The 16,400-nt window shown below is 43.0% G+C and overlaps 1 protein-coding gene across 2 annotated transcripts in view; it reads right to left on the bottom strand.

Moving 5' to 3' along the window:
- Nucleotides 1-16,376, bottom strand: part of ZSWIM6 (zinc finger SWIM-type containing 6) — a 112,603-nt gene extending 96,227 nt beyond the window's left edge. For both annotated transcript variants that reach the window (XM_021379763.1, XM_021379765.1), the window contains exon 1: nucleotides 15,863-16,376. In XM_021379763.1, coding sequence (XP_021235438.1) covers nucleotides 15,863-16,361 — 499 coding nt within the window. In that variant the 5' untranslated portion in view covers nucleotides 16,362-16,376. The remainder of the gene's footprint in view (nucleotides 1-15,862) is intronic.

The raw sequence follows: 16,400 nt of genomic DNA, 5'->3' as shown, positions 1-16,400 counted from the left end.
GGAATGCAGGTATTTATGCAATGTTCACGGATGGCTCTGGCAAGTTTGCTAAGTGTAAGTCAAGATTCCTGAACCAGTTTTGCAAAGTTCTGAACATATGAGCAAATCTTTATGCAAAGAAGTAGGTTGAGTCCTTGTTTTTTTGGTGATAGAATGTTTTTCCCTCGTGAGCTGTGATGAGAACGTCTGGTGTGAGCTGTCTGTTCCATACAGAAACATCAATTCCATTGAGATTCTAAGCTTGGCAGGTTTGAGGAGGTTTGCTCAAGTGCAGCACACAGGTCTTAAACTCTCTTTTAAATGTTCTTCCCTTAAAATAATATGGGTGGTTTTTTTGTTTTGTTACTAAGGAAAAAAAAAGTTTGCCCTGGATTAAAACCAAAAGTTAGTTATGTGAATTTAAATACTTTTTCTAGACTAACCTGAAACCGTGGCACTATCTTGAAATTGCATAAGTAAGTATACACATCTAGACACAAACTTCAGAATTTCATGAAGATTAATGAAGTCTACATGCACTGTTTCTCTTCCCCCTACTTTCCCCCAAATCCTGTGTTTCATCCTTCCTGTAATAGCATGTCTTATACTGAACATAGCTTAGCCAAGCTTCAAAACTGAACATTTTTGTTTTACATCGCCATTTAAAGAACCTCCCATTAGTTGTGGGATCATTGTTTTTCCTACTTGTTAGCTTCGCGTGAGCAACAGTACTTTGTATAGTTCACTACAGCAGTTCTGAACAGCCAATTTCCCCTGACTGTGTTTACCTTCAAAACAGTAAAGAAGAATCAGGAGTAGAGGTGGAAAAGTTAAAAGGAAGACAACTATGAAATCAAACTATTTGCAACTAAAACTGCAGGACTACTACCTGACTGTCCTTTATTCACTATGTAGACAAGAGTTCAAGCTGGTATAAACACATTTCTTTAACAAACATGGCTTGTGGAAATCACGGTCATCTGACAAAAGTACCAGGTTAAACACCCACCATTAGTCTAAAATATAATTTGACAGAAAGGAGCCATGTAATTTTACATGAGTGTTAGCAGAGTAGCAGTAAAGCAGAAAAGTTAACAGACCGGGTAGCTTCACTTTCCTCACATGAGAGCATACTTCGTTTAGGAGTGTGGGTAAACAGGTACAATAATGACAACCACCACCTGCAGAGGCTAGGAAGGAAACAAGACACTTCAATTAGGGTTGGAGGTCATGCAGGCTTCTTTCCAACAGAAGACAACCAGGAAAATACCCTGCATAAGCACTGTACAACGTAAGGACTGTGTCTCACACATGCCTTAAAGTCTGACAGCCACAATCCTCCAGGCAGATCTGTAGAGAGTTCTAAAAAGTGAGCAACCCAGGCCAATTCTTCCACACTAAAACACACTACTCTTGAAAGTGAGCCAGCAGTAAGCTTTAATCTCTGTGCAAGCAGTTGAGAAAGCCAAAGTATCCTAACCCATGCTGACCTGCGTAACTCCCCATGAAATCACTCTTTATGGTAAAAAGCCACTTCTGCTCTGAAAATTGGCTAATCATCACCAAAGTATAGAACAGGGCTCCCAATGCCCTTCTTCCCTTCATCAGTTATGGGTAAGTTTAGTTCTGCATTACTTCAGTCCATCTGGAATAGTTCACACATCTGCTTTATTCCAGTCCTGAAGACAGATGATTTCAGTAATATGCCTCACTAACAGGAGCAGCTGCCATGTAACTTGCACATTGTCCAAGTCATACTAAAGTAATGACATTCTGCTCAATTGCTGTTCTTCTCCAGAAAGCAGCAGTGATACTGGAACCCCACAAAACTATTTCAGACTGTCAGGGAGGCCCATATCAAAAGTGCTCAGTTTACAAGCAATAAGGTTTATTTCCTCCCTTCTTACCAGCCCCACAAACTCTGCTTGAGGTTCAGGTTGTGCTCCATTGTTTCTTTCTCATGCATTCCTAGCAGTAACAAAGATCATGCAAGCTAGGTGAAGTCTCTGATGTACCACCACAACCCCACAGCCCTCAGCGTGATTGTTAAGGTGCAAGTGATTAAAGCTCAAAGAAACAAAGAAAACACTCCAGCTCACTCTTAGCTGTGTTGGCTCAGCAGACCTGACCAGACAAAAAGCCAAGAACAGTTGCTTTATCAATGTTATCAATGGCTCTGAATGAGAAAAAACATGGAATATGTTATCTGGCTAAACAACTGCACAACAAAGGGAAAAATAACCTTGAAAGCCTGCGTAAAACAAAGGTATACTGAAGCTTAGTATTGCCTCAGAAGAGGCAACATATGAACTTCAAAGACAAAAAGTACTTTTTGCAAGAGCTATACAGAAAGAAGAGAACACACATGACCAGAGCAAGCTGTTACGTATTCCCCCTTCTGTACTCTTAAAGTAAACATTTGTTTGGCTTTTTTTTTTAAATCACAGGGTGAATGTGGTAGTATGACTGCTTTCTCAGTCAAGGTTCTGCAATAAGGAAGACCACTGGGTGAAGATGTATGGAAGATGACTGCCATACACAGGCCTGTCAGATGTCGCAGCTCAGGGAGAGGCTCATGCTGCAGACCCTCAGCAGTCAGGATGCCTCTGACTAGAGCGAATTCCCAAGCACATCTCCTTTCCAGGCAGTAGTCAGGGCTTCAAGAAAACTTTAAACTGATCAAAGTGTGACTGGCACAGAAAGAAGCCTTCCCTTCTTAGTGCCCCCTTCTCCCAACATCTCTCCCTTGAATCAACAGCAGCATTCATGTGACCAATAAAGAAGGTAAAGCTCACCGAACAAGATCTAAGTTCACAAGCAGGACAATTCTCCAGCTCACTGCACAGCTATACAAATCCTGGCACAAGGTAAAAGCTTGAGAACTGCAGTGTCCCTCTGACAGCGGCCTGCACTTAAGCCAGTCTAAAGCAGACATGTGGCTTCAGGGTGAGTAACACACAGTGGTTGGTCTTCACAGTGGGTAAAGTTTGAAAATGACAATCATGAAAAAATCTTTTCAAAATACATGTTTGAGTACAGCAATATGTATTTTCTGTTCTAAGAGTTACACAATGAGGCACAGAGCAGTAAATGAGTCACAGCACACTAAATGAGTCAGTTATTTCATTTACCATATTCATGACTAGAGTATTTCACAATGGAATATATTTATTTTGATAGGCCTGTTTTGCAGCCTGTCCTTGGAGGAGTTCATCCAGTGACAAGAGGGAGCACGTTTACTGGAACAGCTCCTGGAGAACAACTCCCAGCCTCACCAGGAAGCGTTACGACCATGCTGCACTGCTGCCATCAGTAGCTCTCCTTACAGCAGCAGGCTTGGTCACTAAGGAATGTGCCTACTCCCTCAAAAAAGGAGGGGGGGGTAAGGTGATAACACTGCTAAATTGTAACTGGAAATACAGTTTCAACTTCTTCCCTCTGAGTAAAGGTTTATGGTCTTTGTCATTTATGATCTGTTTGGCAACCCAAGGTTACTAGCCTTAGAAAGTTAGACACCAGGCTTGTATTTGAGCTTTCAGCTTGGATTTACAGGGACCTTAGTCCACTGGTCTCATGCTTTCATTGGTGCAGCACCCTTATGCCTCAGTGCAGGTTTCACTGGCCAGTACAATAAGCTCTGAGCAGCTCGAGCTAAGAGAGCCCCTACAAGAGCTGCAGCCACCACAGTGGATACTGACACTCAATGCCTACAGTATGTATTTCTAACAAGCCTTGTTTGCACACAGATACACCAATTCTGTGGGAAGCCACCTGACCAAAACCTTGGAAGGAAGGAACTGAGAGCAGCATGTGGCAGCCCCAAGCCCTGCAGGGGCTGGGGCAGGCCAGTCAGAGGTCCCTCCAGCCTGCACTGATCCAACTTGTGCTGCTTGCACCAAGACACAGTGAAGACCAAGTTGCAATCTACCTCAGTAGCATTCCCCTGTCCGATCCTCACTGCAAGCACACCCTTCACTGCAGCATCACCTGGCACCAGGCAAGCACAAGACACAGGGACCTGCTTTCACTTCCTTCCCTATTCCCTCACATCGTGCTACCCACATTCAGGCTCAGGACATTTTTCTGGATGCGTATCAGAACTTGGATTGCTTTACTTTTCAGTACTTCTATAAGCAGAAGACTCCTTTCCTGGCACTTTTGACCTTTACTGGCTTTTGTGGTTCTCCTTTTACTTCCTAAAATCACAGCTTAGTGTCTCACTGCACAGTCATCCTCCTCTGCTTCCTCCTTTCAGTAGATGTTTCTCAATACTTTATCTCTACTTCTTAACTTCCTTTTGTTATTCAAGTAGGGAGGGGAAAATGGACCTCATAACAGGCAGGGATTCACTGAAGCACATATCCATGATTCACATTTTCCCCATTTATCCTGCCTAACATTTCACTATCATTCCACGCTTTGAGTAATCAGGGAGTTTGGTCTTACTGCCAAATCAGAGCTTTGATCTTACTGCCATCTCAGTCCTTTCAAGCTTACTCTCCACACTGAGCGTCTTCAGTTTTCTGACATCGGCACCCTTCCTTGACCCCTTGTGCATATACAAATCCTCCCTTTTAACAACGCCTACCCCACAAAACTGGATCTCTTCGCTATTAAAATTACAAAGTTCACATTATCCCTGCATTTCCAGTGCTTACATGTATTTTCTGTCCCTAGCAGTTTCTACCCATTATAGCTTCAGGCTGTACCAATGCAGCCAGTTCTTCTCTTTCCTCTTCCTACCTTTGTCTAAAGAAATGCCAAACAAGGCCATGCATCATTTGTTGCCAGATTCCTATCCTTTCTTCAGTGCCTCTCCAATTCTTATCCCTATGTCAGCACAAGATATGGCCCCAAAAATAAAAGTCAGTTGTTCACAACTCTGGGTACCACATTCACTTACTATTGTGGGGGAAAAGAAAGGATATGAAAACAAACACTTGGATTTTTACAGAACGGATTGTTTTAAAATTATGCCATTTACTGTCTGTTGATTAGAATTAAGACAATTAAGACAAAATTTGACTACATCTTATAGTAAAACAAATTAATTTGAAACATATGAGTTTATCGATGCATATTTAACCCCATGAATAAATCTGTTTCAAAAACCTGTACAAAAAAGTCAATTGTTTTGGTTGTTTGTTTGTTTTTTTTTTACCACTAATGATGGAGTCTCCAGTAACACACAGCAGAAATAGCTTCTGCTTTCATAAAGCACATTCTGAAAAAAAACCTTATATTTAACAGAAAAGTCGGCACTTTCTGAAAAATAGTGCCAGATACACTGAATTTCTAAAACTGAAATTAGGATGTAAGAAGGGGGAGGACAGAACAAGCAACCATTCACTTCATAGCTTGAAACATTTTTGCAGTTTCAAAATCTATAAAACAGTTAAGTTAGATTGCTAATCTGTTCTACAAAACAAAACAAAGCTTTCAAAATGGAGAAATCTATCTTCTTTCACGCCTTCACTAATATCCTCTGAAAGTAGATCATAAAGAGGGAGAGGCCAGTCATTCAGACTACAACCTCATTAAACACAACTCTTCAGAAATCTGCAGAGCTCTTTGACCTCTATCTTATCTCAGACATCATCACTTCCCCACTTATCTTCCTAGTCTCTCATCTATAAAGGTCAACTCAGCATCTTACTACCTCTCTTGTCTTCAAGTATATCTTACTCGATGAGCTGAACTCTTGTTTACTTCTAAACAGTTCTTCACACCTGCCACCAAGCAGCCACTGACATTTATCATCTACGTAACTACTTAGAAATTAAGACTGTAAATTATTGCCAGGATACATAATGTAAAGTTTGGACACTGAAAATCATCAGTAAAACTAGGCAGTGCGCTGCTTCTAAAATTTCTAAGTAGCACTAATCAAGTTTCTCAGCTTCCTTATCCAGTCAGACTGCCAAGGCATCTGTTACATCAAGTCCTATTTCTAGTCACTGTCTCTCATTCAGACATCAGCAGCACATTCAGCTGAAGTCATCTCTATTAGTTCATGCATTTAGATTTGACCAGGAAAGCTGCGTGACTGTTATCTCACATATCATGACTTGCAATAACAAAGAGCTAAAAATCTAACACCACAGTTATACGCTTTATGTTACTCCTCTGCTCTAGAAGTAAAATTGAAGTTTCATACTTCTATGTAATACAGCTACACTAAATCCAGGCATAGATACAGAATATAGTGGACTTGATATTTTAACCATGAGACGCTAATGGTCAGTCTGCAAGGTTTCGGCTTACAACTTAAATCAATGGCAGAACTGAGAGTCATTCTGCATGTACATCAGCAGTACAGCCAGCTGGCACAGCAGTCATTGGTCATAACACAGTATTTCAGAAGAAAAGCATTCCAGGTTTCCTCCACGTAGCTAATATGTTAAACAATTCATTTAGACTACTGATTTTCCCTGTTCTTGAGCTTTCAGAATTACCGGGCTCAGCAGAGCTGTCTTGAAGCACAAGTCATGCTTAATGTGGTCACCAAGGTCAGTTTTGTAAATATGCAAACAAGCGTTTTACTAACACTACTTTTCAACTTTCCAAAGCAGTGTGTTGTACTCCACAAACGTAAGAAGGAGAGCAAGTGCTTCACTGAGGCAACTGCTGCTGTGCAAGTAATCAATTGCTTACTATAAAGCGCTTCAAAAAACTTCTCAAGTTTTCCAGATGACTTCAGGATGATTACTGATTGACATTTTTGTTAGTATTCTTAATACAGACATTTTATCTGCCATTATTCCATGGTCAAAACTACAGCTGAGTGGCAAAAATGACTGGCCACCAGGTATATGACACCCTAAGACCACACTACTTGCAGTTGCTTATACTTTCCACAAACTTATTAACAATCCCATCCATCAGTCATCACTGAAGATGGAGTAACACTCTGTGAACTTCAGGCTGGCCTAAGTATCAAAGTTCAATGTAGAAACCAAGTATTAATAAAACTCACCAGATGCTCTTGACAAGGGTAAGCTAGAAGCTGATTTGACAGAGAAGCTGATCTGACAGCCACTAAGCCGAGCACATAGCTGAACACAGGTACCAAGACAGAAAACAAGCTATTAGTATAAAACAAGAAAAAGGCCAAGCTTGAAGCATATGGAAACAAGCCCAAAACAGTCAATGCTAGTAAAATTCTATCACCAAATCCCACAATAATAGAAATACAAAAATAAGCATAGTACAGCAAACTTGATCCTCTAGTGTATTACAGACTGTAAATTTGTCTCACACTTTATAAAACAGTTTATTCAATCTTAAGTGCCTCAATGGTCAAATGTTCTTTATTTCATTAGTCAGTATAAATTAAACATTGTAGTCTGCTGCACAGTTCCTGCACTGTATTTGCATTACTACCGGCTGTCAGTAACCAGTTAGCAGTTAAACTTGGCTTGCATACAACAAAGTGTCTCATTTCTTAGAAGTCACACAGCTATGCAGCATTTGATTTTCCCATCTTTTAAAATGATCACTTGAAAATAATTAGCTCTTGGGAAAAAAAAAAGTCGAACAGACTCAATAAAGATGTATTAACGCCTACTTTTGTTAACTTTCTTCCTATTATGCCACTTTTCCACACTTATTTTTCCAACAGTCCCATAGCACGTTTGAGGTCTGACATCAATTAACAATGAAAGATGACTTATGTAAACAGGCAGACTGTTAAATAAAGCAGGACAAAATGTAAGCCACCTGAATTTTTAGCACATTAATTCAGTAAATGAGCTTCCGATGTATCTGATCAGCTAGCTCTACTAGTGTGAATTTAAACTTACTGACAGGTTTTGCTGCATCCTCCCAATTAACGTCAGACCTTCTCAGTCATTGCCCATGCATTTCCAAAGCAAAAATTCCCAGATATTTCAAGACTGTCAAATGCACTCATTTGCAACAAGGAGGAAAGGGTTAGAGGGAAAGAAAAGATTAAGGTCTTCTTTTTACAGTGTGATGGTGCGCATCGCAATTACCTTAAAATATATTTTAAATACAGTTAACAATGCCCCTCCTTCACATTTTGTTCTTCAATTTTCAGAAAGGCTTAATGAAGTATAGGTAAAAAGCCTACAGTGGGAGACAGTTCCATTCAGAAATTTTGTCAAATCAGAAAGCTGCTTTTGTATGGCCACTAAGTTTCTACAGCAGGCCTTTTATCGGTTCTGACTTAACCATGAAGGAATGCTCTTCACTCTGCTTACTTTTAGAAGGCTATGCTCCTTTTCTGTTTACACAATTGCAGAATTAAGTAAAACAAACAAACAACAAAACAACAAAACAACTTTTTTAAGATAGTGACTTAGATCATAAGTTTTCTAGACATCCTAGTGTTTAACATCAGGGCCAAGGCAACAAAGGATGAATGCATTCAGCTGCCTCGTCAGAAGCCAGTACAGTAATGCACTGCAAGGGCATCACTAAATCATGGTAATTGCCACGTAGGTAGGAGGAGAATGCAAACCAGTGCACACAGCCCCGGCCAACATTACCAGTGATCCAGGTCACAGAAGGCTACAAAGCCATGTTAAAGGCTGCATGCACATCCATCTGAAAGAAGCATTTCACACAGATAGCTTTAGATAGTGAACCAAGAGGAAAAACCGGAAGTTCAAGAAGACAGCTCTCCCAGCACAAGTGCAGTTATTGGACAGTGGTCAACTATTCACATGCTGTCAGGCTGACTCATTCCAGGCAATAAGAATTCACATTAAATCTGTGCCCTCATTGCACATGAAAACTTTGTAAAATTTCAAATTAATTCCTGTGACAGACAAGCAGATTCATAAATTAGAATAGTTTTTGTCAGTTAAAATAGTTTGGTCCTTCTTTTATTTTTCCTTTCAAGATGCAGTAAATTCTCCTATCTAATTCCCAAAGAAAATCAGCTAAAGAGAAAATAAGTGAAAGGGTGTCAGCTGCATTCTTGTATTACCATAGCTTCGCACTAACATTTTGTCACATTACTACAAAACTTTAGGATTTGTCTGAACAACTAGATTACCAAAACAGCAGGTGACATGGAAACTAAACCCATGCAGATACATCTTACAGGGTATCACCCAACATACTTTAACCTTCACTGGTGAGAACTGCTGTATATGATATCATATATTATTTCTCACTAAATATGGTTTAATTAGAACTTCAGAGTCTTATATAAAGGTTTAACAGGTTAAAAAAAAAGAACAGCAAACGCTATGGCAAAAGTCAGCAACTAGCCACTCGTTAAGGAAAAACAATTTGTCCAAGGCTGACTTTTAAACAGCTTCAGCCTACCCTTACACACAAATTTCACTTCTAATTAATCATTCATCTCTGAAAGCAAAGAGAGACAGAGAAAGCATCAGTTGCTGGCATGACAACTGGCTCAAATTCAAGAACTGCTACATACCAAAACATCTGACTGTACACAGAGATTGAATCACTTTCTTAAACTGAAAGCAAGTTTTGAAAATGGAAATTGTTTTATTTGAAGTGAGGAAACCCTTGACATTAGGGGGTAAATATGAAACATTAGAAACATGAAAACTGACAAAAAAATGAGTAACAGTAAGTTGTTAGGTCAAGTCAACATAAAACTTTTTCCATAAAAGTGTGCTGGTTTTTTTTGTTGTTGTTTTAAAAATTTTAACCGGAAGCAAATTACTAAATTCTAGTGCAGCAAGGACACTGTCTCATTACAGATTTATCCTACTATTTCTAATTACATGGAAAGCCTCTACAAGGCATCAGTGTCAAACCTTTTGGCTTTCCTGGGCCACATCTAGTAAACAGAAATTGTTTTGTGCTGCACACCCAAAGGTTGCTCCAAAAGTAATGCCTCTTATATACTTCCATGGAAATTCCAACAGCTACAGAGCACAATGACGCTTTCCGATAGAGCAAATCCTCAGTTACAAAACACTCTTTATCATCACAGCCACCATCATTAGCTGCACATTTTCTCCAGTGATGAACAAGAGTCTGCATGCCACGCTTGTCAAAATCTGCAGCAGCAGAGAAGCCCCACTGTCACCGCCGCCACTGCTGAAATGCACCACCTGCCACCTCACCATGCTCACATCCACTGTTCGGTCTTCAGAAACGGTCAGCAAGCGTCCATGAATGTCAATAGGTGCCATTTTTTCTGCATGGAGGAATTCAGTGACACACCTCTGCTTCACACACATTTCCATGCCAGACACCATTCTGTCAGAATGCCCCTCTGCTGCCATCTGTCACACAGCAACAACATGTAACGGAATACCGGCAGGAAGACTAAAGTTTTATCGCCACACCACCAACACCCACCTCCAGCATGGTGGGCCAACCTAACAAAATAGCATGCATTGCTTTTGGAGAAGCCCTCATAAAATATACAATATAGTTCATGTATATAAGTAACAAAACTAGCTTCATTCTATAATATTTTTATTAAAACAAAAAAAAGAGAGCAACAAAAACCCAGAACTAGTGGGATACGTGACCCTGCTTCTGTGAAACTAATGCATCAATCCCTGGTTCAATGGGGGTGGTTGGAATTCTTTGTGAGCTCTCAAGGTATTCATCAGTGATTTTTGGTGAAATGTTACTCCTGTACTTCATCCATGACAACAGCTGTACACAAATGCACGTGCTACCAAAAGGCAATGATGTGAATAATGCTGATGGTGAAGCGAGGAATGCTTTTCTACAGTAAGAGCAGAAGTTCACAGTAGTAAAAGGAAAGTAGAAGTAGAGAAGAGTAGAAGTAGTAGTAGTAAAAGTAAAGAGACATGGTCAGATTTTTGAGTTGAATGTCTGGTTGCAACTCTGTACGCTCCATTTGAAAATTCCCAGTTCATGCATTTATGTCAACTGAAAATGGAATTGCAAATATACACCATCGCACACCAGCATTTGGCTGTTGGGGAGCAGTGGTGCACACCCAGGGTCGGGCCGGGCCAGGCTAGGCCACTGGGCAGCAGCTGGGCCGGGCCACGGGCTGGACATGCCTGGATACAGTTTTTATTCCTGCTTCCTGTAATCACTGAAAAATGCTTACTTTCTCTTGAAGTCCAGATTAGATATTTTTAGAAAGACTCAAAAAAGGCAGGAGCTGACAAAGTTTTCCATGTTTATTAATCTAGTCTTGAAAGAAAGTTTTTTTTTGTAATTCTCTCCCCCTCCCACACCTTATTATATATTTATTTATTTTTATGAAGAAAAGCTTCCAAAGAAATTCTTCAAGGTCAAGGATAGTCCATCAGAATATACATGTATACTCACTGAAAATAGCTTGCGTGTTCTCTAATTAATACATTGCATTCCAAATCTAACAAGGAAACTGGAATGCATTCAGCTGTCTCTCTTTCAGGAAGAAATATTTAAAAGTGAGTTTACTTGTTTCTCCGAACCTGGAAATATTGGTAGTTACTTCTTGAAGTTAATTCAAACCATAATCACTGAAGGTATTTTTGCAAAGCCCTAGTGGTCTTGGATGCAATTCAAGAAGCCCAGCAAAAAGTCAGACATCATTTGCTTACTGCATTACCACAATATTGTATTAACAAATTCTAGATTACTTGTTTTAGTCATACGTTCCTAACCAAACCCCAACATTGGGCTGGCTGCTGAGGAAACCATGCTTGTTTCTGTGGCATGTCAGTAGATACACTCTGCCTCTTCCAGGAGAAGAATCCTAGCACAACATTCTCCTCTTGGAAAAAGGTCACCAGACATTCCAGGACACCAAGAAGTTAATGCAGAACACAGTGCTTACATTAACAAATAACAGCCTTAGTTTTGTTACTTAATTTAATATTACTTTATTTAGAAAAAAGCTAAATCCATATGTCGTGTTTGTTGCATCAACAAATAGATGTATATTGTAGGCAGTTGTGAAGATCATCATTGTCTGTTAAAAGGTATATTTCAATTCATAGCACAAACACCTGTGCCAGATTTCTAATAAGATACCTGGTGTGGTTTTAATCAACAGAAAGGTGTTTCACATTATACTGCTGGCACTCAAATAATTAAACCTCAATAGAAGAGAAATTGGATTTGTTTTACATGCTGTATAATTCCATGCTATTTTGGGCAAAGATGGCTAGGAAGAATGAAAAAATTATTAACTGAGATCATCATCCACCAAAAGAAGCAGAAAGTTGCTGATTACAATACATGTATGTCTGGTTCTTTACAATGTCCCATTCAGACAGAGCTAGAGCAGCTACCAATGGGAAATTATAAAGCTTTCTCCTGCTGGAATGGTGGCTTCTCCTGGTTTTGAAAGCAACCACCAACTTGTAGCTCTTCTGTAACAACAGGTGATAAAAGCAACTAAGTCAAAAGATTAATACTTAGCATTAAGAGAAAATTGGGAAAAAAAGTCACAAATTCTAACTTCATTTAGGAACCAAAGAAACACCCGGGAAGTTCCAACTATTATTTTACATTTGAGAAGTCTCACTTCACAAAGTATTTTGGTAGCATCCCTCTGAACACATTTCACTGGGGGGCTTCACATAACTGCATCTGCTGCTCCATACCAACGACACTCCAGCTGAACACTCTTCCCAGACAAGGTAGCTTCCCAGTTCACAACATGAATATTAAATTCCAGTGCCGTGCTAAGTGCCCATCAATTAACTCTATACATCATTTTCCTTCCCTTGGAAGTTTCTTCCCTCCAACTCACTCTCCTGCCATTCATACCTAAGAGGCATGACTACCACAATTACAAAGCCCTATGCCACTGTGGAAAGGACTACAGAACCTTAAAGGGAGACCTATATGAGCAAGCAAGGTCTATGCAGCAAAGACAAACCAACCTCAAATTAAAGACAGACGAAGACATTCTAGGAGTATTTTACGTGACGTATCAAAAAGCCACTTCAAGTGGTTGTAATGTGGACGCAGATATAGCAGCAGGGCTTTCCGCCACTGCAGCAAAGGCAGCCTCTGCCCTTCCCAAAGCAGAAAGACATCCTAGCAGAGCACAGGGAGGCTTTTTTCCCTTCTCCTAGAATAGCTACATTAAGGGCTCTCGCCAGGTCAACTGTGCTATTGAGGGATCACACTTCTTCCTAACCTTGACAGACACCACTGTGATGACAAGGCAGGGCCGTACACTAATTCAGGACTAACCTCAGGAACCAAATATACACTTCACCAGCTAAAACCGTCTGCTCACTCCTGGCATCTTCATGCAAACGCCAAGCAAAGCACAGTCAACTTCTAATCTCTCTCCTAGACTGTTGTATTTCCTCAAAGTGCTTTCATGCTTACCCTGCAATCTTTACCAAAAATATTTGGTTTGAAATAAATGAAACAAATATAGTAGATTTTATACAGTTGAAAAGGTTTGTTCCAGAAACCTACATTCTCTTTTTTTTTTTAAATAATAGGAAAAGAAAATCCTTCAAGTCCAGTTGAAAGATACCAAAATAAGCTATAAAAAACATCAATAAGTTAGATGCAAGCAGAATTTTTAAGCCAGTTTCTCTGGAGAAAGTCTTCTGGAACTAAGTGATGCTCATTATCATGCCAGGACAATACCAGTCACAGGACTCTCAGCAGCCCCATGTCTGATCACCCCGAACATCAGCTGTGTGCACCCCTGACATGTTAGGTCCTCTTGCTCTTTTCATGACTCACGTGAGACAGAGGTGCAAAGGATGACCCGGGAGCACGTGACAATTTTTAGCAGCATGTAGACATAAGGTTTCTGAAATTGTAGTAGTTGAAATGAGTCACTGTGAAGAGATTGTCTGAGTGTTTATTCTGGGCTAGACTAAGAAATGTAGAATCCTGAAGCATTTAGGTCCATGTAACTACCCATGTGAAGTTCATGCCTTTTCCTCACTAACCAGGTCTGCATTCCCTTATAGTGATCATCACTATTCCAAGTAAAGCTGTTAGGACTGATACATAATAAAACGCACTTCCTCCAATAGCTGCACTTTTCCACAGTGCAACAGTAAACATTTACAGAGTTTCCATTACTCACACTGCACAGAATACAAATTCACATTTGTAAGGCCACCAAGCCCGGCTCGCACAGACCCATCAGAGCTCTCCCAAGGCAGCACCCTATCGGGTCACATGGAACCGGTTCCAACCCAGGGTTCAGTCGCACTGTCCAGCCCGGCAGCAGTCGCAGCACCAGCTTAGCATGAGAGCTCTGCACCCAGCAGAGCCCTGTCCAAGCTCCAGGCCCAACCATGGTGCTGCCAGAGCACTGAGACACTCACCATCAACAGCTCCAACACTGCTGGAGCACAGCTTTCCAATGGAAGGCTGGGAAAAAAACACAGCACAACTGTATTTTCAGCATTTGTCTGGAACCTGTTTAAGGGCTCCAGAAGCAGCAGTCAACACTTCAGTCGTATTTATGCATATTTTCTCTCTTCACACTGACCCTTGCCAACATTACTCAATGCCCCTCCCCTTCAGGAGCTATACAACAAGTTACTTTTTCCTTTCAGAACTCCGCACTGAGGCCCTGTTCTGTCGCTGAAAGCAAGCACAGCAAAGCCCATGCTGGGTGTCTGTCTCCTGGAGAAGATTGCATCTTTTCTTTATCACCCCTTGGCTTTATTTTCACAGTGAATTCCTGGCTTAAATGCAATCATCCAAGAAACCCTCCCTATGTGCACTCCTGTCATTCCTCATCGCTTGCAAACAGAATCAAGCACAAGCAGAAGGGGAAAAAAAAAAATCTCAGTGCTGCCAACCCAACTACAAGAGCTCTGCTTCTGGTTCTGCCAGTCCCGCGGAGCCACAGCTGCATCTCAACCTTCGGAAAGGAGAGAAAATCAAATGATGAAACTTACAAGAAAGTTAATTAGATTAAAAAAAAAAAATTGTCTCGAGTTCAACTCTGAGAAGGGCAGCAAGGCAGGGAGCAGCAGCAGCAAAAATAAATGGCCATGCAGAGGAGTGCAAGTGCAGTGAACAAAAGGCTCGGGACAGGATGCACTGCGGGGGAAATAATAAAGATAGATGCGTTTTTACATTAAAAAATAATAACAACAACTAGAAAATCGAGCACGATCCTTTTGTCTGGCTTTCCCTTTAAGAGGTGGGAGATAAACATGAAAACGAGAACAAAGTGCCCGGTTACAAAGCAGACCCCACGCCCCGCGTGGAAGTTCGGGATCCCACGCGCGGACGGGGTGCACGTCGCCCCACCACGGGAGCGTCCGTGGAGGGGAGGCAGGGCGAGGCGTGTGCCCCCCGGCAGAAGGGGAGCCCCGAGCCCCGCAGCCCTTTAAACGCAGAGGAGGAAGAGGAGGGAGCATTGTTCCAGCGGGAGGAAGCGCGCCCCCCCCCTCACACACACACGCCTCGCTGTCACGGCCCCGTGCCCCCCACCCTCTCTCCCCCACCCCCGCACGCTGCGGATCTCGCCCCCTCCCTGCGGCTCGCCGCTGCCCTAGAAATGCCTTTGTTCGCCGCTCCCCCCCTTCCTCCTCCTCCCTCAAACCAGGCTCTGGCATTCGCTTTTATTTCTTTATTTCCGAGCACGCCGCATCCCCCCCAACACACACACACGCACACCACCCCCGTAGGCCGCCTTCTGCTGATTCATTTCCACCGGGGAGGTGTGTGCGCGGGGGGCACCTCCTCCCCATTGTGGCCCGGGGTACGGCGGTGACCCGGATTACCGGGGGTGGGCGCTGGGAAGGGGCAGACCCGAGCGGGATTACACGCTCCGGATTACCGGCAGCGAGAGTTAAAGGGACAGCGTCGTGCCGGGGCTCCCCGCCGGGCCGGGGCAACCCACCCACGCCGAGGGTAGAGGGGCTGCGGAGCCCACCCCGGGCGAAGGTGTGTGGGGGGGGGGGCTGGTGGTGGTGGTACTGACACGGGCCCGGCGTCGCGTCCGGTGACTCACCGACTTGCAGGACGTTATCGACGCAGCCGCCGTCGAGCAGCGCGATGCCCCTGCGGAAGGGCAGGCGGTTTTCGTCGGCGGCGTCCGCTGCCCCGCCGGGCGCGGCGGCCCCCCCGGGAACGGCGGCAGGGTCGTCGCTGCCGGTGTTGAAGGAGGAGTACATGCAGATCTCCCTCTCGCTGCGGGGGAAGGACCAGTAGACGATCCTGCGCTGCACCGGCTCCGGGATCCGCTCAAACCGCTCCTCCACCCGCTGGAAGGGCCACTTTTCCGCCACCTTACGAGCCGCGATGTCTAGCAGGGACTCGGGGCTCTGCGTCTTGCCCAGCGGCAGCAGCCCCAGGGCGGCGGCGGCGACTGCGGAGCTGGGGCCGGCACAGAGCGCTCCGCTGCCGGGGCCGGCGCCGCCCACCCGCCCGCCCGGCCTGCATCCCGAGCCGTAGCCGGGTCTGCAGCAGAGGCGCTTCGCGGGTGGAGGTAGCTGACCGCGCTCCGCCATGATCGCGCCGCTTCTAAGCAGACAGCGGAAGTGGCAGTA

Source organism: Numida meleagris, chromosome Z (assembly GCF_002078875.1).
Source record: "Numida meleagris isolate 19003 breed g44 Domestic line chromosome Z, NumMel1.0, whole genome shotgun sequence".
Classification (NCBI taxonomy): domain Eukaryota; kingdom Metazoa; phylum Chordata; class Aves; order Galliformes; family Numididae; genus Numida; species Numida meleagris.
This window is presented reverse-complemented; position numbering and strand designations above follow the sequence as displayed.